Source organism: Adelges cooleyi, unplaced genomic scaffold (assembly GCF_023614345.1).
Source record: "Adelges cooleyi isolate 19-005CV unplaced genomic scaffold, UGA_ACOO_1.1 ACOO_flye_CR_arks_rails_tigmint_CR_PRNA_677, whole genome shotgun sequence".
NCBI classification, from domain to species: Eukaryota; Metazoa; Arthropoda; class Insecta; order Hemiptera; family Adelgidae; genus Adelges; species Adelges cooleyi.
The window spans coordinates 2,168-29,157 of record NW_026096379.1 but is presented as its reverse complement, the minus strand read 5'-3'; the positions used below and the strand labels follow the sequence as shown (position 1 = coordinate 29,157).

Sequence of the window (26,990 nt, the reverse complement as noted above, 5' to 3'; positions counted from 1 at the left end):
GCGGTATACTGCATAAAAACTAACACTTAATCTGAATCCCAAAAACAACAGTCCTCTTCATAATTTGCAGGTAGTTGGAACTTATATACTCATAGTTGACCATAGTAGATGGGTGTATACAACAGGCATAATATAATCTATATGATAAATTCTAGCCAGAAATTCGTGGGCCCCAGATCCAGTATATAGTTATAGTTTTTTTAGTATTTTTATTTTGTTAACAAAACAGAATACCTTTCAAAAAACAACCTTATTTTTGATAAAGAACAAATCATATAATTTGTTATTTTTTATGTAGATTTTGCTTTGTAAAACACAGAAATTTAAGCTAATATGTAAAATACAAGTAGTATTAATATACTATACTTAAAATAGTTTATGATAAAACTCAAGGACCTTAAGTTATTCAAAAAAACATTTAGAATCTTTTAATTATAGTTAAATATTCTGTTTACACAATAGCTAATAGTCAACTAGAAAACAAGATATACATGTGTAACAAGTCATTTCTTTAGCACATTTTTTTTAATTACAAAGTAATTTGGTTTCCCCCCTGAATAGTTTAACATATAAAAGCTTTTTGGAGTGTAACAAAATTTATTATTTGTGGTGGGAGGGCAACTAATACGAATCGTGAACAAAACTTGTCGTCTATATCAGAATATAGTAATGTTTTCTGTAAAACGGTTTTTAATATGCTCTACAATCGTTTCTTGTAGCTAGGTACTCTTGGCATTTTAACAAAAACATGTTTTTGCAACTAAATGTTCACAACAACAGAAGTTCAAACTACGACAGAGTAATGTAAATAAGAAAACATACCGAACAAAACAATCCTGCTTGAAGTTAATACATTTTCATGGACAACTCTGCATAGTACGTTTAGTTTTTCTGTACCGTTCGACCTAATAACAAGCATTGTAAGTATGCCTTTAATATCTTTTTATTAGATTTAGTTTTCGGGTTAAGAATAGGTGTAAAATTGAATCGTTAAACCATAGTCATTATAGTACAAATAGGTATTTTAATAAAATTTTAAAAAATAAATATATTACGTACTGCTATAAAAATATTTCTAAACATTAACATGTTTAAAATATAGACGAATTATTTTCATCGTTATTTTTATTATATAAAGTTGATTTTAACAGAACTCCTATTTTTGCGGATTGAGTTAATTTCATTTAAGTAACCAAAAAGCCAGTACAATGAGGTCGGGGCATAGTGGGCACGGGGAGGTCACAGGTTCACAGCAATTATTACAACTGAAAGTAATAAAATAATTTTCGAATAAACGCTTCAATGCGAATCAGAAGTTAGTATTTTCAAACCAGTTAAGTCCAAACCAAATCCGGTATAAACCAACACAGAAAGTAAGAATTAAAGTGAGATGTAGTGTTTAAAAATCAGCATCAAAGCGTTTATACAAAAGTAATTTAACAGTTGTATTAATAATAATTTCTGTAGACACTAGACCTATGTTTAAGTGTTAAAATCGCTTTTAAATGAACGCTTCGATGCGTTTCTATGGATAGTAAGTTCATACTTGTATAGTGTAAACCAAGTACAGTACAAAGAAATTATTTTATGCAAAACAAAAAAAAAAATGTTTTCGTCACTGTAATGAAAATATATAGCCATGCAGAAAAAAAGAAACCACCTGTTAGCCACCCATGTAAACTAACAAAGGTTCCTACACTGCAAAATATATTTAGAAACACAATGTTCTTGAATATAAAGTTATGCGAATAAAAAATTGTCTTCCTATAATAAAAGGTTTTATATGTTTTTTAAATTTAGAATATATTAGATGTAGAATACATTTTTATTCGACATTTTTCAAATAAATATTTTTTTAAATTCTTTGAATAAATGTACTTGAATAATGTGATGAATATTGAGATAAAGTTTTTTTCAAATGATGCAACACTGCAAATAATTTAGGCAAAGTTTAATATCAGTTTTTTTAATGCGTAGTTTACATGTAGATGTAACGTGAGTCACGGTTTGAGGAAGAGATTTAGGTTTAAGTCAGTAATTTTAACGCAAACTTACGACTGATTTTCTAATTTGTATTATAAAACAACACAAATAAACAATTTTAAACAAAAAAGAATAGTTAATGTGAACAATTTACAAAAAACTTATTAGATACTCTGAAAACACAACGGTAATTCATTAGACAAGACGGATGCTCTGCTGTCACACGACTAACTATATTATGAGTTAACACAAATAAACAATTTAAAACAAAATGGTTATGTACACAATTTACAAATAACTTTAATGATACTCTGAAACTTAAGTAGATGCTCTGAAAAACTTAGATACTTCATAAGACACGACTGATGATCTGCAGCAAAACGACTAACTCACCGATTTAAATAAATATTATGTCAAAATTTTTTAATTTTTAATAATGTATAAAGTTAAAATTAAATTAAAAAAGTTATAATTTAACAAATTAATGTTTAAAAAATGAGTGGTAATTACAGTTTATTGTACCATATATTTATTTAAGAGTGTGGTAAAAACAATTACTCAGTCCTACTCAAAAACTTAAAGGACTTACTCATATTTCTTTAAGTGTCAATTAACGACGTTTACTTATATTTTTTTTTTTACCAAAACATAGATTCAAATAGCTAATACTATCCTTAAATTTATTATTTTTTACAGATAAAAATGAAACTCTTTTGGTTTATAGTATCATGTGTCATTGTAGTTGTTTCAACAGATGTGTTAAGTAACTATTTTGTTTTCACGCTTATGTATTTAATTTAGATAACAAATTACAGAAATTCAGTATTTTCCATTATTATTTTTATTCAGTACTTACCTACTTACGGTAGTAGAATAATTTAAAAAAAAAATTAATATTTCTTTTTTTTTTCAGCGGATTATAAAAGATCCGTCTCCATTACAAGTCAGTAGAATTTTTATTTTATAAAAATAACGTTTTTATAAATATTTTTTTTATTTATGCATTACAGCTTACCACTTACAGCGTGCTAATGAAATGACTGTCATTAACAGACAAACTGGTTTGGTGGAAAGTAATATATATTTAAAACTAATTCACTAATACATTTTTGTTTTGTTATGTTTGGCTGACGGTCGAGCTATTTATAAATTAAAAATTATTGTTTCTATAAACAGTTTAGAAAGGTGGACGAGGTATACAGAATCAATTTTTTTAACACTGTCTGACTTGTTAAATATATAAATATCAAATAATTTATAATTATATTTAATAGTAGTATAGAGGTTTTTATAATTTAGTACACTTGGCCTTAGGCAGTGACTACTCAATCTTATAGGGGGAGTAGCGGTTGGGTAAATTGTCAATACAAAATATATGTTGTAAGCATGTGTTTACTCTGATAATTTGTAAATTTATTTAGAGTTTGTTTAAACATTTTATTTTATTTCAGACGCATTGGAGTATGTGATTGAAAAAATTGTTGATGATCGTAATTTAAGTTTAGGTATTTATAATTATATAATAATATAATAAATAAAGGTATAAGTAAAAAAAAACACCATTTAAAAATTAATTACATTCAACTAAAATTCATGTTTAAAAAAATTTATAAGTGATATCAATTAAATAATTTTCTCTAGATTCAAAATTTATATTTTATGAAGAAAATAATGGTTTTTGATTGTTGATTTCATCTAATAATAATATTTTATTCTAATCGCCACATCTACTTCAATTTGGTCATATTATTTTCTATTAAATTTTATCGAGACAAGGATATTTCTTACACGTTACTAATAAAATGTTTTTCATACCTTAAAATTAATTTTCTAGTTTATAGTAGAATAGAAAATGAAACTCATGAACATTAATTTAAGTTATGTTATTTTTAGAATATTTGAATAATATGTTCGCTGTACCTGGTAATATTTTTAAAGAATATAATAGAATTAATTCCATACAGTTGTTTGATATTCGTTGAGTACGCAATGTTTTTGTTTTATTTTCAGACTTGATCTTTAAAAGAAGCTGGACTAGTAACTACAAATTTATATACCATATTTACAGTAGTTTACACAAATTAATTTTATTCTATACACATTATAGAGGATAATCATAATATTAATACAATATGCATCACAAGATATAAATAATTACAATTTATTTTATGTAAATTTACAGATCTCGAGGAAATCCAGGAGGCGTTACGATCCAAATTACGTATTTACATACGTAAATATAAAATTTAAACATAAATTGAAACGTTATTTTTAGAAATAATTTCATATGAATACTAAATTTTGTATTAATTAATCATAGTTTAAGAGTAACTGTATAGTTAATGTATAAAAATTATTTTTATTGACTGTGTAACAAATTGACTATTGATATATTTGTTACAGAGTTTACTTTTCCTGATGATCCTGACCCAAGTAATTACGAACTTTTTGATAATTGTTATTAGCCTTAAAGACTTTTTTAGAATATAAATTTGTATTTATATCAAAAGTCGATCATGTAGCTTCGGTCTGTAAGAGATAGGAAAATACAATAATAAATTAGTGTATTGTAGATGAAAATGAACGTAGGAGGAAAGAGAGGAAGAGGACAAACGAACAAATTTGGCTGGGTGCAATTGAGAATGTGATGAGGACTACTGGTGTATTTTGTTGGTATAATTTTGAGTGCAGGTTTAGGAAAAAGGTAACCGATCCCAAATAGTTGGAATCTATGTGAAGGAGGAGAAGAAAAAGTTATTCTATACATATAAATAGATATTATAAACTGTTATATTTTTTTATTTTTTTTTTTATGGAGTAGGCTTCAGCATTAGTCATTAGCCGTTTGCATATGTTTACATGATATTTAGATATTTACAATAATGGTGTATATGTATTTTTTTAGTGTTCTGTATATGGCTATTCCTACTCCGGTTTCGGATTGTGATGCATCAGTATAGATCTGTTGATTTCAAGAAATTAGGTTTGAATGATGTTCTAAACCTTGTTTAGAGAAGTTTCCTGATCTGTATTTGGTTTTTAAACTCTGTTAATTTTGTATTGCCTCTTGATTGAAGGTCTATTTTCCAGTGTGGATAGTTTGATGTTTTTATGCGAATAGTCTCTATTATTGGAAGCTTGACTGATTTTTTATGAAACGTTGTAGTAGTTAGCGGTGTCTTTTATTGTACGGTGTTTTCTAAAACTACTGTGTTCTATAGCTTAGAGTTTGTTTGACTCTAAGAACCATCTGATTCTAGTGTCAACTATTTTTCCAAGTGTTTTACTCATTGTGCACAATACTGAATGACGATGTTCGGGCTCAGACTTGTCTTTATTTAGTTTGGGTATAGGAATAATTATAGCGGTTTTCCCGCTGGAAGAAAAGTTACCTGATGACCGGATTGTGTTTTACATGTTTAGTAGGGTTTGTGTGCTGAGCAGTGAAAGTTTTTGTAAGATAATAAATGGTATACCATCTGGTCCAGAACTTTGGATTTTTCTGCCTTGGAGTGTTTTATATAGTTCTTGCATTGTTGAGTAGATGTTTTTCCATATTTCCCCTAAGGTCGAATTTGTATTTAAGGTAGATATAAGGTCATGCCATGATTTGGTTTTGTTACTTGCCTGGATTATGCCTAGGTTTGTTTTAATTTTATGTTGTCTTGCATTGTATATGTTTTTTCGGTATCAAATTAAAGCTTACTTGTAGTCTTTTATTGCTACTGCACAGTCATTATTCCACCACGGTACTGTTTTTGGTCTGATAAAGTGTTTTTTATCTAATTGAAATTTCAGCGGTTTCATTGAAGATGTTGTAAGTTTGTTGATAGTTTCATTGATATAATCTGGATTGATGTTTATTGGGATATTTCCTAGGCAATTGACTCTATAGGTTCCAATTAGGGTTGGTTCAGATACCATTTTTAGTTGTTGTTTCGCCACTGCTATTATAAGTTAATGATATTCCATTCTATATTGAGGCTGAGCTGGGTATTGGCTATAGTCAGATATTCGACTGAAAAGGAGCCGTTTGCTGCGTTATAATGTGTGGGTTCATTGTTGGGAAGAATAAATTGTCGTCTTCGAGTATTTTTTCTACTGTTTTACCTCATGTTTAGGTAGATTTTCTACCCCAAATGACGTTGCAGCTATTGAAGTCTTCTAGGATGATGAAAGGAGGTGGAAGTGGGCTTATTAAGGTTCAAAGGTTCTTAAAGTTTAGGGGAGAGCTATCTGGTGCATAAATATTACACATTTTTTGTTAGAGGTGTATTAAAGTGGATATATTTTCTATTGACGATGAAGTTTGTAATTTTTCACAGTAAATATCAGACTTAATAAGTGCGGATACTCCCCCGCTAGCTCTCCGGGGGTTTGAACGGATGTTGTGAGACCTGATGTATCCTGTTGGTTCAGATGAATTGGAGTGGTTTAAGCTGGTATCTTGGACACTTATTACGACAGGGTTGGTTTGTGTTATTAATATTTTTATATTAATGAGTCTTTTAAAATACCTTAGATCGCGGAACCATAATAATGAAAACATTGGATTAAGTTGTTCATTATTTTAATTTGTGAGGACTGTAGTATAGTCTACATGGACGGGTTGTGTGTTCAATTTGGTTTAATTTTTTTGATATGTTTCGTTTTTGAAAATTTATGGCTACGATCTGTTATATATTATATATACATAATCTATAATTTTTAGTATTTGTTTTGTGTCATTACAGTAGTTGTGTATGATATTTATTGGGTCTGTACATTGTTGGAGATCTTGTATTAGATTTTTGAATTCATTTTAGCTTATTGGTAGGGTTTCCCTCTTTCAAAGTACTTCGATGCAGGTTTTAATGTGTCGTGTATGCTTTGACAGAAGTTTTGTAATGAAGAATTTTTTTTAATTTTTTGGTTTAGTGAAGAATTTTAGGGGATGACGCCATTAGTGTTATATTGGTTGTATTTTTATTTGGTTGGTGACTTGAGGTGCTAGATGATGATGGTGGTCTTTTGGATTGTTGGGGTGAAAGAGTTTCTACTGAAGGATTATTTAGTGTGCTCGTATTTTGGGGTTTTTCTTCAATATCTGGATTATGACTGAGTAATGTGTTAATCAAGAGCTGTGTGGTTGCTGTCTGGTTGATTGGTGTGTTTGATTGAGAGAAAGTTGTATTGTAGAGAGTTTCTGGGTTACTTCGGTTTCGTTAGTATATAGATTTATTTAGCGAATTCTTTACAGTGAGGAGATGTATGACCCGGTTTTTTACATGTAAAACAAGTAAAAGTGTTGACTAGCGATAACCAGTTTCAGATAGCTATTTTTCAATTAATTGATGTTTCAAGTGTAGGGCAAGAGAAAAGTGGAGTGTATTATTTTATTTGTTTGCGCCCATTTCTCAACCGCACTTCCCCTCCAATCATAACTTTTAAACTCTAATAACCTTAAAAATAGTTGTCCGAAACTGGTTATCGACCAGTCAAAATTGTTAGTACATTATTCTCGATTTAAAAAGTTAATCAAATATGTACAATATCATTTAAGTTTCAAAAGTTGCTATTGAAAAAACTAAGTTGAAAGGGAGGTAAAAAAAAAAGAAATTGTGAAAAATTGAGATCACATTGTATAAAAACAATATGAAAAACTTTAATTTCTTATTAAACCCTATGAGATATTGAGTGGTTTACGATAAGTGAATCACCCTCTATGTATATGAAAACAGTCATTTAATAAATTTACAGATTTTGTATCATATCATTTGGTAGATTTAGCCGAACAAAGAAGATCTGTTACTCTGGAACCTTTAAAACGAATTTGGAACCGGTCAATAAGTAAATATTAATGTAGAGTAAATAGAAATAAAAATAATAAGAAGATAAATAAAGAGTGTATTGTAATCATGATATACTATGATAACAGAACAGTTAGAATGAGCCCAGAACCCTTACCTTAAATTCTTTTGAGACATAAATATCTTATATTTCACTGTATTTATATCATTTTTGCATGCAAATTTAGTTGTTTTTTTACTGTATTCAAATTACAGAACACCCAAACAACACAAATCGTATCTCTATATTATAGACCTTGATTAGATTCTTTTACTAAAATGTAATTTTTTTGTAATAATATTAATAGAATTATTTTACGTTTTAACGTCAATACTTCTACTATTTTCTATGTGTTGTTAATTCATAACAATATATCAAGGATGCAACTAATGATAATATTGAACAATTAACATAATAAGTGATAACTAGAGAAAACATTTTTTGTTTTTTTATACTATCTAGTCACTACTAACACATAATAAAAATAGCTGCTCAAAAAGACGCCATGCACTTTCTATTGTAATTTTATTTTCAAGTAACGTAGATGATTGTTTTATTATTTTTTAGTTAACAATTTGCCTGGTGTACGTTCGACGTGTCGTTTCATTGCGATTTTCCTAAGTACAAAAAACTATACCCCTCTATTGATATCACGAAATATTGGTACCCTTGGTAGTTCGTGTAGAATAACTAATAGTCGAGGAACCAGGGAATTTAGAAAATATGGGACCATATGGAAAGAAATTACCAACGGCGGTATTATACCACTTCGACTAGAAGAACCAGTTGTAACTCATTGACAATGAAAATGTACTTTTTTTGTTTTATTTAAATAATATTTACATTTTGCACTTATATACACTTATATACCAATGTTATCACTTATAATTGTTAATTTACAATTTAATGTAATTCTCATTAAACCGTTCACGATTATAATGACATATGTTGCTTATGAGTTGATTTAAACAAATACTTAATATTTTTATATGGAAACACTGGAGTATTTGTTTATTATTTCCAACAGAATATACATAATTTACAATATATGAGTAATAAAGGAAAAAGTTTGTCTCCAAAAGTCTGATGCTTGTGGAGGAGACAAGAGTTCATATCTTATATCTTAATTTTTTTAATTTTTATATTTTCAATATTTAGATAATTTACAAATGAGAATTAACAGTATAATATACCAATATTAAAAGAACAAATAAAAAAACAAAATAATTTGATTGTAATAATTACAAGTAAGTTAGCGTGTTTAACACACAAATTTCAAAATTCTGACACTCGTAATTTATAGATGACATATTTTTTATATAACTTAAAACTATGGAAACTATTTATATCAATAGACAAAGAATTACAGAGTTTCAAACCTATATAATACGGATTTCGTTAGCCAAATTCACTATTACATTTAAAAATTCTAAAAACATTTTTAACAATTTGACGTGTACTATATGCATGATTAAAATTAAAATTTTTATGGTTGGAGTAATACAAATTACATAAAATTTCTTTTGCATGTAGTTGTTAGAGATTAAGTACATTGTAAGAATTGAATATTATATTTGTACTTGTATAGTGAGGTTTTTTGAAAGCTATCCTGAGTAAGGAATTTATCGTTGTTATAAATTTTTTTAAATGCGCATCATAAGCTCCTCCCCAAGCAGCAATTCCATAAGAGAAAACTGACTGAGCAATTGCACAATAAATCATTCTCATGGTGTTGTTCGATAAAATATTGTTTAAAGTTTTAAAAATATAGAACATGCTTCTAACTTTTTTAATAGTAGATCCAATGTGAATATCCCATTTTAAATATCGATCAATAGTCACACCAAGGTATTTTACAGAATCAACAGATTTGATATGAATACAATTACAATTTAAAGTTTTCATTTTTAGACATTTAAAGTCATGTACTTTTATATCAAAATTTATTTGAAATTTTTTAATATTTGAAATCGAGAAAGGAACACAACAAGTTTTAATGTAATTAATTTCGAGAGAATTTGAATTAAACCATTTATTAACGTCAGACATAATTTGGGTTGCTTTAGTTACTAGGTTTGTTTTATTTAAATCATTTATTAATATTGTGGTATCATCAGCAAAACAAAATATTGAGCCTTCACATTTCATTTCAAGTAGATCATTTATATAAACAATGAAAAGTAAAGGACCAAGAACAGTTCCTTGTGGGACACCGTAATTTAAAGTATTAAAATTGCTATGGGTATTATTTACTTTAACTCGCTGTGTACGATTTGTTAGAAAACTTTTGATAAGATTATTTGCTACTCCCCGAATGCCATATGTGTCTAATTTTTTTATTAACAAATTATGGTCTACTGAATCAAAGGCCTTTTTTACATCTAAAAAAATTCCAAGTACTAAGTCACCCTCATCAAGTTTTTTGTAAATAGAACTTATTACATGTCGTAACGCTTTAGAAGCACCTTTATTATTTCTAAAACCAAATTGTCTTTCAGAAAAAATACATGATTTTTCTAGAAACTCATACAATCTAATTTGTATGCATTTTTCCAGTACTTTGGATAAAGTATAAGTCAGAGATATCGGACGATAATTAGCACACATATTTTTATTCCCCTGTTTATAAAGTGGAATTATAGTAGTTTCCTTAAGCACATGTGGAAAAATTTCAGAAGCTAAAATAATACTTCTGGAATTAGTTAAAACAAATAACTATTATTATTCCAACGTATACTTAAGAGACATAAATATCTCATTATTAGCTGTATTTATATCATTTTTACATGCAAATTTAGTTGTTTTTTTTACTGTATTCAAATTACAGAACACCCAAACAACACAATTCGTATCTGTATATTATAGACCTTAATTAGATTCTTTTACTAAAATGTAATGTATTTTTTTGTAATAATATTAATAGAATTATTTTACGTTTTAACGTCAATACTTCTACTATTTATTATGTGTTGTTATTTCATAACAATATATCAAGGATGCATCTCATGATAATATTGAACGATTAACATAATAAGTGATAACTAGAGAAAACATTTTTTGTTTTTTTATACTACCTAGTCACTACTAACACATAATAAAAATAGCTGCTCAAAAAGACGCCATGCACTTTCTATTGTAATTTTATTTTCAAGTAACGCAGATGATTGTTTTATTATTTTTTAGTTAGAAATTTGCCTGGTGTACGTTCGACGTGTCGTTTCATTGCGGTTTTCCTAAGTGCAAAAAACTTTACCCCTCTACTGATATCACGAAATTTTGTTACCTCTGGTAGTTCGTGTACAATAACTAATAATCTAGGAACCAAGGAATTTAGAAAAGTTGGGAACAAATGGAACGAAAATTATTTAAATAACAGAAAAAAAAGTACATTTTCATTGTCAAAGAGTTACAACTGGTTCTAGTCGGAGTGGCATCATACCGTTGTTGGTGATTTCGTTCCATTTGTTCCCAACTTTTCTAAATTTCTTGGTTCCTAGACTACTAGTTATTATACACGAACTATCAGAGGTAACCACATGTCGTGAAAACAATGGAGGGGTAAAGTTGTTTGCACTTAGGAAAACCGCAATGAAACGACACGTCGAATGTACACCATGCAAATTTCTAACTAAAAAATAATAAAACAATCATCTACGTTACTTGAAAATTTAGGGACGGATGGAACGAAGTCACCAACGACGGTTTTGTACAACTCCGACTAGAACCAGTTGTAACTCTTTGACAATGAAAATGTACTTTTTTTGTTTTATTTAAATAATATTTACATTTTGCCCTTATATATCAATTTTATCACTTATAGTTGTTAATTTACAATTTAATGTAATTCACAATAAACAGTTCACGATTATAATGACATATGTTGCTTATGAGTTGATTTAAACAAATACTTAATATTTTTACCATATTTTACGAATCGATTTAAAGCATTTTTAAAAACAAAAATGAACTATTTTCTGCCTAATTTAACGACAACAATATGAACTCGTCGGCACATCCGATACGAATAAAATTATTTAAAATACGTGCATAGATATTACATACCACTGATGTGAGATCTTTCTCTCAAGATCTATTCTTTTCTGCGTAACATATTCACTGTACCCAAGCTAATATATTTACTCTGTTCATAAAACATAAATAAACTAACCATTTGTTATGCACAAACTATTATCATGGTTCACTAAAAACGGTACAATAAGTTTTTTTGCTTAGTAATTTGTTTAGATATTATTTTTTTCATAAAAAAACGTTGTTCACAGTATGAGAAGTAATTAATAAAATACAATAATTTGTTCAAAACATTTAATATTAATAGACGTGCTCATAGCAATTAAATATATTATAGTGACTCCGATGTAGATAATTTATCTACAGTGTGATTGCAACGTTCTACTAAAATACAATTATGGGTTTCTTAGCAAAAAGGATGAGTGTGCGGTAATTTAAAACAAAAAGGACAACAAAATCGTCTTTTAATTATAAATATCCTAACGCATTTTAAATGACCTTTCTAAATGAGGCATAAAACAGACTTGACCGCATTGGGCGTACTTTGGCTTTTGTGGTTCCCCCCAAAGGGGGTCCCCTACAACCACAGACCGACTAGTAGCGCTAGGCGCTAATTGCACTTGACCACAACGTAGATTTCACTACTTGAATTGGCTGATTTTTTTGAGAGGGAATCTGAACCTTTTTATTTTGTTCTGAATTCCTCTTTCCCTTCTACCACGTAACTCAGTAACAAAGTGAGTACATTTAATAATGATATTACATTGTAAATGTTAAGGAATACAATAAAAGAGAAGTGTTGCTCACAAAAGTAGAAGTGAAGTGAGGTAATGATCCAAAGAAATAGTATATTTGGCCACAATGGAGATATGATTACTTTGACTACCTAACATAACCTCACTACATTAAAGGGCTGACTTTTTTGGTAGGGAGTCTAGAACATAGCCATTTTTCGTAGATAAATTGGTCTAAGAGTAGTCCTAGGTTCCCAAAACCATTCCAAGTAGGTAACACTACCGCCTCTATCAATTCTCGGTGACGGATTGCTCAAAAGATGTCTCCTCCTCCGAAATAACAACCCTATTCACGGTTGCTAAGTTTATAGCCGGCCGTCGGTGGCCGTTGCTATGCCAATCAAGTATCAAAAACAACTTTATTATCTTTCTAATTTTAAATCTAATATCAATAAACCCTATTATACATTTTTACTATAATTTTAAAGAGATTTTGTTTATGATCAATTTCACGAATATTCATGGGAAGGGGGGGACTAACACGAATCGTGAAAAAAAACTATTTTTTTACAGTTAAAAAAAACCATACGCATTTTTAAGTTGGACTTTATATTTATTTGGTATGCCCGCACACGTCAGTTGTATCAAATTTAAATTAAACTCATTCCCCGGCCCCTAGAGGGGGTTCAAGTTTATTTTTTTTTTAGTTTTTTAACAAAAACACCTAAAATCTTTAAAAAAAAATTTATCAAGTCATTAAAACAATTTGATGTATGCAGAATGATATAATTAAGTTTTGTGCACAAGTACCACTTTTGACTTTAAGTTTACACAAATTCAATTTTTTTTTACCTAAGTTCTTGTTAGCTGATTAAAATTGAGAACTGATATTAAACTAAAAACCCGGTGTACCAGAGGTGAGAAACGAACAGACACTAAAAACTATCAGGTGGTAACGTCTATCCGTGTTAGGTTAGGTTAGGGCCCTTTGGTCGTTATCATAATATTGTATTTATTACATGATATCACAGACGACTTAATCTTGTAACTGATTATAGTATACACAAGATTTATTGGGGAAAAAACCAATCCATGTACTAATTAAGACACTTAATGATTCTGATACGATAAAACCACTGTCGTTATCTCGTTATTTTATGGCCTGCGTTATATTACCTTACCGAAGGTCAACTATGAGTATATAAGGTCCAACTACCTGCAAATTATGAAGAGGACTGTTGTTTTTGGATTCAGATTAAGTGTTGGTTTTTATGCAGTATACCGCCCCAAAATGTATTTTTTATTACACAATTTTTTTAAAGGAAAACTATTCTATTGCATAATGTTATACTGTTATTCATTTAAAGAGATTCACGCTTGATTGTTTAAATTTACTTATATAAGAAATGTAATCTACTTCGTGCTAGTTTTAATTTTTAAGTTTATAATTTTGTAGCTCTAATTTTGTAAAAAATATTTAATTATTTTATAACTGTGTTCAAGTTAAGATATATTTTAATAGTATTTAAAAGTCATGAATAATAGTACTTTATTTTATGACTAGATCAAATCTCGTGAACATTTAACATCATGTTACTGCTCCTATACTATTATTAAAAAACACAATTTTTAAAATCTCCATAAAAGATTGTTGTTAAATAACAGGCAACAGCCGACCGCTAGTGGCTGTACACGTTAGTAATATTTAATTAATAAGTAATATATGTATGCAAAATGTATTGTATTCTCCATCACAGTACCACTATACGATTTATTTTAATTTAAATGTAAGAAAATCAATTTTTCTTTAGAAAATAACAAGAAATTAATATACAGGATGGGGCAGCAAAACGGCGATTTTCTAATGTATTTAAATGGGAACCGTTTAGGGAACCTACCCGTTTCACTATCCCACCCTTTACATTTTAAGGATCTATAAAAAGGTTTTTATAGTTACATTTTCTTTTGTACATTGTCAATCTAGTAAAATAGAAGTTTAATATAGCTTTGAAATAATATAACCTATGAAGTATAAATAGTTTGTGTGAGATTGCTCTAATGGAAGTATATAATACATAAATATTAATTTAATTGAGAATAAGCGATTATAATTTAAACTATGGAGTACAAACGATTAAAACATGAATCGTCGACTATTCCAACAAATTATAACAAGACATTGTATATGTGTTATTTGGACCACTACATTTTTGCAAAAAAAAAACCAGTACAGTGGGGTCGGAGCATAGTGGGGACGGAGCATAGTTGGGTCGGGCATAGTGGGGACGGGGAGGTCACAGGTTTACAGGAATTTTTAAATCTGAAAGTGATAAAATCACTTTCGAAAAAACGCTTCGATGCAAATCGGTAGTTAGTATTTTCAAGCCAGTACAGTCCAAACCAAGCACAGTATAAACCAGCAAAGTTAGAAAGTTTTAAATTAAGGTTTTGTATTTACAAATGAGCATCAAAGCGTTTCTTTAAAGGCGATTTTATTCAATTTTATCACTTTTATTTATAATAATTCTTGTAGACCTGTGACCTCACCGTTTCCTCATTGCTTTGATTACATTATGCCAATACTCTACTGTACTAGTCCTCTCGGATAAAATCACTTTCAAATTAACGCTTTGATGCTCATTTGTAAATACAGAACCTTAATTTAAACTTTCTTACTTTGCTGGTTATACTGCGCTTGGTTTGCACTGTACTGGTTTTTTTTTTTTTTTTTGCAAAAACGTAGTGGACCAAATAACACATATACAATGTCTTGTTATATTTGGTTGGAATAGTCGACGATTTATGTTTCAATCGTTTGTACGCCATAGTTTAAATTATAATTGCTTATTCTCAATAAAATTAATATTTATGTATTATATACTTCCATTAGAGCAATCTCACACAAACTATTTATACTTCATCGATTATATTATTTCGAAGCTATATTATACTTCTATTCTACTAGATTGACAATATACAAAATAAAATGCAACTAAAAAAAACCTTTTCATAGATCCTTAAAATGTAAAGGGTGAGATAGTGAAACGGGTAGGTTCCCTAAACGGTTCCCATTTAAATACATTAGAAAATCGCCGTTTTGCTGCCCCATCCTGTATATTAATTTCTTGTTATTTTTTAAAGAAAAATTGATTTTCTTACATTTAAATTAAAATAAATCGTATAGTGGTACTGTGATGGAGAATACAATACATTTTACATACATATATTACTTATTAATTAAATATTACTAACGTGTACAGCCACTAGCGGTCGGCTGTTGCCTGTTATTTAACAACAATCTTTTATGGAGATTTTAATAATAGTATAGAAGCAGTATCATAATGTAAAATGTTCACGATGTTTGATCTAGACATTTAAATAAAGTACTATCATTCATGACTTTTAAATACTATTAAAATATATTATAACTTGAACACAGTTATAAAATAATTAAATATTTTTTACAAAATTATAGCTACAAAATTATAAACTTAAAAATTAAAACTAGCACGAAGTAGATTACACTTCTTATATAAGTAAATTTAAACAATCAAGCGTGAATCTCTTTAAATGAATAACAGTATAACAATATGCAAAACAATAGTTTTCCTTTAACTTAATAGTATCACTCTGCATAGATATACATAAAATTGTTTTAATGATTTGATCAATTTTTTTTTTAAATTTTAGGTGTTTTTGTTAAAATATACGAAATCTGCGAAAACACAGTTTCCTGGCAATTAAAAAAAAACTGTAGTGCCGAATTTTTTTCCCGGTTAATATGTTATGGATACATATGAGTTCCGACTACTGGCAAATTTTCAACCAAAAGTTTTAAAATTACGGCTAAAAACCCCGAAAAACAAAAAAACTTGTATTCCTCCTAGGGGGGTGGGAAATGGGTATAGTTTAAGTTTGACACAACTGACGTGTGCGGGCATACCAAATATTTATTTCTTATACATTTCAACTCGATCCGACTCTTTTTCTCGAAATTATAGCCAGTAAAAGTTCTAACTTAAAAACTCGTACGGTTTTTTTTTTGTTTTTCAACTTTCGTCTGTGAAGAATTAAACTTTTTCAACTTTTACCACCCCAAAGTGCCAACTAGATGAAATTTGCGATTTATAGAGTTGCTACTCGAAGGAGTTGGTCCAGTATTAAAAAAGTTACAGCGTATACAGATAAAAAAAAAACACACATCAGAGTAAAACCAATACCTTCTCGCTTTGCATCGAAGCTAAAAGATCTAAGCATTTACAGAAGAGTAAAAAAGTAAGGAAAATATCTTAATTTTACAAACAACTCTCAACTATTTTGATTACTATGGTCGTTTTTACTAGAGGTAAATTATTTATTAATTCATTAATTCAAAATTCCTAAAAAGAGTAGATTATTTTTTAATTTGGTCACTTTTTTATGTGTAGTATAGTAGTAGTATTTAAGTCTGAAAATAAATAATAAAAGAACATGTGCTGCGATCCTATTACAATAACAAGATCTTCGAAAATCGTAAACCATTTTTTTAAACAGCTATGGCCTATGTATCATAAAAAAATATATTAACAAACAATAAACAATTGAACATTTTACTTTAAAACGGATTTTATACAAATTTAAAATGAAATAAATATCAGAAGGAATTTTACAGCTAAACTTAACACAATATTATATGGTATTTCTTTAAAATTAGCTCAATTGTATTAAACATTTTAAACCATTTTAAAACACAGAAATTTAAGCTAAAATGTAAAATACAAGTAGTATTAATATACTATACTTAAAATAGTTTATGATAAAACTCAAGGACCTTAAGTTATTCAAAAAAACATTTAGAATCTTTTAATTATAGTTAAATATTCTGTTTACACAATAGCTAATAGTCAACTAGAAAACAAGATATACATGTGTAACAAGTCATTTCTTTAGCACATTTTTTTTTAATTACAAAGTAATTTTGTTTCCCCCCTGAATAGTTTAACATATAAAAGCTTTTTGGAGTGTAACAAAATTTATTATTTGTGGTGGGAGGGCAACTAATACGAATCGTGAACAAAACTTGTCGTCTATATCAGAATATAGTAATGTTTTCTGTAAAACGGTTTTTAATATGTTTTGCAATCGTTTCTTGTAGCTAGGTACTCTTGGCATTTTAACAAAAACATGTTTTTGCAACTAAATATTCACAACAACAGAAGTTCAAACTACGTCAGAGTAATGTAAATAAGAAAACATACCGAACAAAACAATCCTGCTTGAAGTTAATACATTTTCATGGACAACTCTGCATAGTACGTTTAGTTTTTCTGTACCGTTCGACCTAATAACAAGCATTGTAAGTATGCCTTCAATACCTTTTTATTAGATTTAGTTTTTGGGTTAAGAATAGCGGTACAATTTAATCGTTAAACCATAGTCATTATAGTACAAATAGGTATTTTAATAAAATTTTAAAGAATAAATATATTACGTACTGCTATAAAAATATTTCTAAACATTAACATGTTTAAAATATAGACGAATTATTTTCATCGTTATTTTTATTATATAAAGTTGATTTTAACAGAACTCCTATTTTTGCGGATTGAGTTAATTTCATTTAAGTAACCAAAAAGCCAGTACAATGAGGTCGGGGCATAGTGGGCACGGGGAGGTTACAGGTTTACAGCAATTATTACAACTGAAAGTGATAAAATAATTTTCGAATAAACGCGTCAATGCGAATCAGAAGTTAGTATTTTCAAACCAGTTAAGTCCAAACCAACTCCGGTATAAACCAACACAGAAAGTAAGAATTAAAGTGAGATGTAGTGTTTAAAAATCAGCATCAAAGCGTTTATACAAAAGCAATTTTTCACTTGTATTAATAATAATTTCTGTAGACACTAGACCTATGACATCTCTGTCCCCTCCATGCTTTAAAATAAAGAATGGAGCACTGTGGGGCCGAAAAGGTTACAGGACAGTGTTAAAACCGCTTTTAAATGAACGCTTCGATGGTAATTCATTAGACAAGACGGATGCTCTGCTGTCACACGACTAACTATATTATGAATTAACACAAATAAACAATTTAAAACAAAATGGTTATGTACACAATTTACAAATAACTTTAAAGATACACTGAAACTTACGTAGATGCTCTGAAAAACTTAGATACATCATAAGACACGACTGATGCTCTGCAGCAAAACGACTAACTCACCGTAGGTGGTGGGACACGGCCGAGGTGTGTCTGACTAGGGCTAAATCCCTAAGTCAGCGAACTCCATTCGACTCTGTCGTGGTCAACACCAATTAACCGATGCTCTTAACTTATATAATTATTTACACACATATAAAAAACATATTATAATATTTAGGGATTTTTTACATAGAATTGCATTTTTTTTTTGCGATTTAAATAAATAATATGTCGAAATTTTTTAATTTTTAATAATGTATAAAGTTAAAATAAAATTATAAAAGTTATAATTTAACAATAAAATGTTTGAAAAATGAGTGGTAATTACAGTTTATTATACCATATATTTACTTAAGAGTGTGGTAAAAACAATTACTCAGTCCTACTCAAAAACTTAAAGGACTTTCTCATATTTTTTTAAGTGTCAATTAACGACGTTTACTTATATTTTTTTTTTACCAAAACATAAATTCAAATAGCTAATACTATCCTTAAATTTATTATTTTTTACAGATAAAAATGAAACTCTTTTGGTTTATAGTATCATGTGTCATTGTAGTTGTTTCAACAGATGTGTTAAGTAACTATTTTGTAATCATGCTTATAACAAATTACAGAAATTCAGTATTTTCCATTATTATTTTTATTCAGTACTAACCTACTTACGGTAGTAGAATAATTAAAAAAAAAATTAATATTTCTTTTTTTTTCAGCGGATTATAAAAGATCCATCTCCATTACAAGTCAGTAGAATTTTTATTTTATAAAAATAACGTTTTTATAAATATTTTATTTAATTATGCATTACAGCTTACCACTTACACCGTGCTAATGGAATGACTGTCATTAACGGACAAACTGGTTCGGTGAAAAGTAATATATATTTAAAACTAATTCACTAATACATTTTTGTTTTGTTATGTTTGGCTGACGGTCGAGCTATTTATAAATTAAAAATTATTGTTTCTAAAACCAGTTTAGAAAGGTGGACGAGGTATACAGAATCAATTTTCTAAACACTGTCTGACTTGTTAAATATATAAATATCAAATAATATATAATTATATTTAATAGTAGTATAGAGGTTTTTATAATTTAGTACACTTGGCCTTAGGCAGTGACTACTCAATCTAATAGGGGGAGTAGCGGTTGGGTAAATTGTCAATACAAAATATATGTTGTAAGCATGTGTTTACTCTGATAATTTGTAAATTTATTTAGGGTTTGTTTAAACATTTTTTTTTATTTCAGACGCATTGGAATATGTGATTGAACAAATTGTTGATAATCCTAATTTTAGTTTAGGTATTTATAATACATTACATTTTTAGGTATTTACATAACATTAATTTATGTTATGTTAATTTTAGAATATTTGAATAATATGTTCGCTGTACCTGGTAATATTTTTAAAGAATATAAAAGAATTTATTCCATACATTTGTTTGATATTCGTTGAGTACGCAATGTTTTTGTTTTATTTTCAGACTTTATCCTTAATAGAAGCTGGACTAGTAACTACAAATTTATATACCATATTTACAGTAGTTTACACAAATTAATTTTATTCTATACATATTATAGAGGCTAATCATAATATTAATACAATATGCATACATTTATTTATATTGGTTTGCATCACAAGAAATAAATAATTACAATTTATTTTATGTAAATTTACAGATTTGGAGGAAATCCAGGACGCGCTACGATCCCAAATACGTGATCACACACGTAAATAGAAAATCTAAACATAAATTGAAACGTTGTTTTTAGAAATAATTTCATATGAATACTAAATTTTGTATTAATTAATCATAGTTTAAGAGTAACTGTATAGTTAATGTATAAAAATTATTTTTATTGACTGTGTAACAAATTGACTATTGATATATTTGTTACAGGGGTTACTTTTCCTGATATTCCTGACCCAAGTAATTACGAACTTTTTGATAATTTTTATTAGCCTTAAAGACTTTTTTAGAATATAAATTTGTATTACCAAAAGTCGATCATGTAGCTTCGGTCCGTAAGAGATAGGAAAATACAATAATAAATTAGTGTATGGAAATGAAAATGAACAAATTTGGCTGAGTGCAATTGAGAATGTGATGAGAACTACTGGTATATGTTGTGGGTATAATTTTGAGTGCAGGTTTAGGAAAAAGGTAACCGATCCCAAATAGTTGGAATCTATGTGAAGTGTGGTTTGAGTGGCAAATTCGAAGTCTTGTTAGACATACGGATTCTCTTCTCGGAATATGAGGGGTTGCGTTACATTTTTTTTTATGTTTCACATGATTTCAGTTTATTAATTCCTATGTTATCCCAATTTTTTTGTCATTTGTTTGCACATAGCTCGTTTATTAGTGTTTTTAGGTCATTGTATGGAACATTAAAAATCAGTGGTATATGTGTTTTTATTGATGATTCTTTTGCTGCTTTATCTGTTGTTTCATTTTGTGAGATGTTAGTATAAAGAGGGTACCCAAAGTAAGATAATTTGAGTTAATTGAGAAAAGATAGAGGATTGTATTTGTTTGATTTGATGTTTTTGACTGTATCCAAAACACTGAGATAGTCACTAATGACGGTTGTTTTGTTAAAGTTTATTGAGAATGCTAGTGCAGTTACATATAGCTAGGGCCTCCGCTGAAAAGAAGTTAATGAAATTGTTCATTTTATATTGACTTATATTTTCGTTATTAACAATGGCTATTCCTACTCCGGTTTCGGATAGTGATGCATCAGTATAGATCTGTTGATTTCAAGAAATTAGGTTTGAATGATGTTATAAACCTTGTTTAGAGAAGTTTCCTGATCTGTATTTGGTTTTTTAAACTCTGTTAATTTTGTATTGCCTCTTGATTGAAGGTCTATTTTCCAGTGTGGATAGTTTGATGTTTTTATGCGAATAGTCTCTATTATTGGAAGCTGGACTGAGTTTTTATGAAACGTTGTAATAGTTAACGGTGTCTTTAATCGTACGGTGTTTTCTAAAACTACTGTGTTCTCTAGCTAAGAGTTTGTTTGACTCTAAGAACCATCTGATTCTAGTGTCAACTATTTTCCAAGTGTTTTACTCATTGTGCATAATACTGGATGACGATGTTCGGGCTCAGACTTGTCTTTATTTGGGGTTTCATTGTTGGAAAGAATAAATTGTCGTCTTCGAGTATTTTTTCTACTGTTTTACCTCATGTTTAGGTAGATTTTCTACCCCAAATGATGTTGCAGCTATTGAAGTCTTCTAGGATGATAAAAGGAGGTGGAAGTGGGCTTATTAAGGTTCAAAGGTTCTTAAAGTTTAGGGGAGAGCTATCTGGTGCATAAATATTACACATTTTTTGTTAGAGGTGTATTAAAGTGGATATATTTTCTATTGACGATGAAGTTTGTAATTTTTCACAGTAAATATCAGACTTAATAAGTGCGGATACTCCCCCGCTAGCTCTCCGGGGGTTTGAACGGATGTTGTGAGACCTGATGTATCCTGTTGGTTCAGATGAATTGGAGTGGTTTAAGCTGGTATCTTGGACACTTATTACGACAGGGTTGGTTTGTGTTATTAATATTTTTATATTAATGAGTCTTTTAAAATACCTTAGATCGTGGAACCATAATAATGAAACCATTGGATTAAGTTGTTCATTATTTTAATTTGTGAGGACTGTAGTATAGTCTACATGGACGGGTTGTGTGTTCAATTGGGTTTAATTTTTTTGATATATTTCGTTTTTGCAAATTTAAGGCTACGATCTGTTATATATTATATATACATAATCTATAATTTTTAGTATTTGTTTTGTATCATTACAATAGTTGTGTATAATATTAATTGGGTCTGTACATTGTTGGAGATCTTGTATTAGATTTTTGAATTCATTGTAGCTTATTGGTTGGATTTTTCCTCTTTCAAAATACTTCGATGCAAGTTTTAATGTGTCGTGTATGCTTTGACAGAAGTTTTGTAATGAAGAATTTTTTTTAATTTTTTGGTTTAGTGAAGAATTTTAGGGGATGACGCCATTAGTGTTATATTGGTTGTATTTTTATTTGGTTGGTGACTTGAGGTGCTAGATGATGATGGTGGTCTTTTGGATTGTTGGGGTGAAAGAGTTTTTACTGAAGGATTATTTAGTGTGCTCGTATTTTGGGGTTTTTCTTCAATATCTGGATTATGACTGAGTAGTGTGTTGATCAAGATCTATGTGGTTGCTGTCTAGTTGATTGGTGTATTTGATTGGGAGAAAGTAGTATTGTAGGGAGTTTCTGAGTTACTTTGGTTTCGTTAGTATATAGATTTATTTAGCGAACTATTTACAGTGAGTAGATGTATGACCTGGTTTTTTACATGTAAAACAAGTAAAAGTGTTGACTAGCGATAACCAGTTTCAGATAGCTATTTTTCAATTAATTGATGTTTCAAGTTTAGGGCAGGAGAAAAGTGGAGTGTATTATTTTTTTTATTTGCGCGCATTTTCCAAACCGCACTTCCCCTCCAATCATAACTTATAAACTCTTATAACTTTCAAAAGTGGCTTTCAAAAAAACTATCAAAGTTGGTAGGGGGTAAATACAAAAAAAAATTGTGAAAAATTAAGATTACATTGTATAAAAAGCAATGTGAAAAAAAAATGAATGTCTTATTAAACCCTATGAGATATTGAGTAGGTCACGATATGTGGATCACCGTGTCTATATATATGAACACGGTCATTTAATAAATTCACAGATTTTGCATCATACCATTTGGTAGACCTAGCAGAACAAAGAAGATCTGTTACTCTGGGAGTTTTAAAACGAATGTGGAACCGGTTAATAGGTAAATATAAGAGTAAAAAAAGAGTGTAATGTAATCATGATATACTATAATTACTGGAGTATTATTTTAGGTACACAATAACCAGTTAAAGCAAAAAATTATTATTATTCCAACGTATACTTTAGAGACATAAATATCTCATATTTCACTGTATTTATATCATTTTTACATGCAAATTTAGTTGTTTTTTTACTGTATTCAAATTACAGAACACCCAAACAACACAAATAGTATCTGTATATTATAGACCTTGATTAGATTCTTTTACTAAAATGTAATTTTTTTGTAATAATATTAATGGAATTATTTTACGTTTTAACGTCAATACTTCTACTATTTATTATGTGTTGTTAATTTATAACAATATATCAAGGATGCAACTAATGATAATATTGAACAATTAACATAATAAGTGATAACTAGAGAAAAAATTTTTTGTTTTTTTATACTACCTAGTCACTACTAACACATAATAAAAATAGCTGCTCAAAAAGACGCCATGCACTTTCTATTGTAATTTTATTTTCAAGTAACGTAGATGATTGTTTTATTATTTTTTAGTTAGCAATTTGCCTGGTGTACGTTCGACGTGTCGTTTCATTGCGATTTATCTAAGTGCAAAAAACTATACCCATCTATGGTTTTCACGAAATGTTGTTATCTCTGGTGGTTCGTGTAGAATAGAAAGTACTCGAGGAACCAGAGAATTTAGAAAAGTTTGGAGCCAATGGCACGAAGTCACCACAGGCGGTATGATTCCACTCAAACTAGAACCACTACGAGTAACTCTTTGACAATGAAAATGTACTTTTTTTGTTTTATTTAAATAATATTTACATTTTGCACTTATATACTAATGTTATCACTTATAATTGTTAATTTACAATTTAATGTAATTCACAATAAACAGTTCACGATTATAATGACATATGTTGCTTATGAGTTGATTTAAACAAATACTTAATATTTTTACCATATTTTACGAATCGATTTAAAGCATTTTTAAAAACAAAAATGAACTATTTTCTGCCTAATTTAACGACAACAATATGAACTCGTCGGCACATCCGATACGAATAAAATTATTTAAAATACGTGCATAGATATTACATACCACTGATGTGAGATCTTTCTCTCAAGATCTATTCTTTTCTGCGTAACATATTCACTGTACCCAAGCTAATATATTTACTCTGTTCATAAAACATAAATAAACTAACCATTTGTTATGCACAAACTATTATCATGGTTCACTAAAAACGGTACAATAAGTTTTTTTGCTTAGTAATTTGTTTAGATATTATTTTTTTCATAAAAAAACGTTGTTCACAGTATGAGAAGTAATTAATAAAATACAATAATTTGTTCAAAACATTTAATATTAATAGACGTGCTCATAGCAATTAAATGTATTATAGTGACTCCGATGTAGATAATTTATCTACAGTGTGATTGCAACGTTCTACTAAAATACAATTATGGGTTTCTTAGCAAAAAGGATGAGTGTGCGGTAATTTAAAACAAAAAGGACAACAAAATCGTCTTTTAATTATAAATATCCTAACGCATTTTAAATGACCTTTCTAAATGAGGCATAAAACAGACTTGACCGCATAAACCACAGACCGACTAGTAGCGCTAGGCGCTAATTGCACTTGACCACAACGTAGATTTCACTACTTGAATTGGCTGATTTTTTTTGGGAGGGAATCTGAACCTTTTTATTTTGTTCTGAGTTCCTCTTTCCCATCTACCACGTAACTCAGTAACAAAGTGAGTACATTTAATAATGATATTACATTGTAAGTGTTAAGGAATACAATAAAAGAGAAGTGTTGCTCATAAAAGTAGAAGTGAAGTGAGGTAATGATCCAAAGAAATAGTATATTTGGCCACAATGGAGATATGATTACTTTGACTACCTAACATAACCTCACTACATTAAAGGGCTGACTTTTTTGGTAGGGAGTCTAGAACATAGCCATTTTTCGTAGATAAATTGGTCTAAGAGTAGTCCTAGGTTCCCAAAACCATTCCAAGTAGGTAACACTACCGCCTCTATCAATTCTCGGTGACGGATTGCTCAAAAGATGTCTCCTCCTCCGAAATAACAACTCTATTCACGGTTGCTAAGTTTATAGCCGGCCGTCGGTGGCCGTTGCTATGCCAATCAAGTATCAAAAACAACTTTATTATCTTTCTAATTTTAAATCTAATATCAATAAACCCTATTATACATTTTTACTATAATTTTAAAGAGATTTTGTTTATGATCAATTTTACGAATATTCATGGAAGGAGGGGGACTAACACGAATCGTGAAAAAAAAAACTATTTTTTTACAGTTAAAAAAAACCATACGCGTTTTTAAGTTGGACTTTATATTTATTTGGTATGCCCGCACACGTCAGTTGTATCAAATTTAAATTAAACTTATTTCCCGGCCCTAGGGGGGGTTCAAGTTTATTTTTTTTTTACTTTTTTAACAAAAACACCTAAAATCTTTAAAAAAAAATTTATCAAATCATTAAAACAATTTGATGTATATCTATGCAGAATGATGTAATTAAGTTTTGTGCACAAGTACCACTTTTGACTTTAAGTTTACACAAACTCAATTTTTTTTTCTTTTTTTTTAACTTAAAACACGTTGTACCAGGTGTGAGAAACGAACAGACACTAAAAACTGTCAGCTGGTAACGTTTATCCGTGTTAAGTTAGGTTAGGGCCCATGGTCGTTATCATAATATTGTATTTATTACATGATATCACAGACGACTTAATCTTGTAACTGATTATAGTATACACACGATTTATTGGGGAAAAAACCTATCCATGTACTTATTAAGACACTTAATGATTCTGATACGATAAAACCACTGTCGTTATCTCGTTATTTTATGGCCTGCGTTATATTACCTTACCGAAGGTCAACTATGAGTATATAAGGTCCAACTACCTGCAAATTATGAAGAAGACTGTTGTTTTTGGATTCAGATTAAGTGTTGGTTTTTATGCAGTATACCGCCCCAAAATGTATTTTTTATTACACAATTTTTTTAAAGGAAAACTATTCTATTGCATAATGTTATACTGTTATTCATTTAAAGAGATTCACGCTTGATTGTTTAAATTTACTTATATAAGAAATGTAATCTACTTCGTGCTAGTTTTAATTTTTAAGTTTATAATTTTGTAGCTCTAATTTTGTAAAAAATATTTAATTATTTCATAACTGTGTTCAAGTTAAGATATATTTTAATAGTATTTAAAAGTCATGAATGATAGTACTATATTTTATGACTAGATCAAATCTCGTGAACATTTAACATCATGTTACTGCTCCTATACTATTATTAAAAAACACAATTTTTAAAATCTCCATAAAAGGTTATTGTTAAATAAC

At 29.0% G+C, this 26,990-nt stretch overlaps 1 protein-coding gene and 1 long non-coding RNA gene across 3 annotated transcripts in view; both read left to right on the top strand.

Moving 5' to 3' along the window:
* Positions 1–24,366, top strand: part of LOC126845134 (uncharacterized) — a gene marked incomplete at its 3' end in the record, with an annotated part of 51,066 nt that extends 26,700 nt beyond the window's left edge. Inside the window, exons 10-11 of the mRNA XM_050583694.1 lie at positions 23,495–23,584; positions 24,146–24,366. Of these exons, the coding sequence (XP_050439651.1) occupies positions 23,495–23,584; positions 24,146–24,366 (311 nt within the window). The remainder of the gene's footprint in view (positions 1–23,494; positions 23,585–24,145) is intronic.
* Positions 861–19,627, top strand: LOC126845131 (uncharacterized). 2 transcript variants are annotated; one of them, XR_007686719.1, is made up of 4 exons: positions 861–920; positions 19,273–19,339; positions 19,473–19,502; positions 19,570–19,627. It is a non-coding gene; the product is annotated as an uncharacterized LOC126845131 (long non-coding RNA). The 2 variants fall into 2 exon arrangements; XR_007686718.1 differs by lacking the exon at positions 861–920 and adding an exon at positions 17,851–17,910.
* Positions 24,367–26,990: the final 2,624 nt, after the last annotated feature.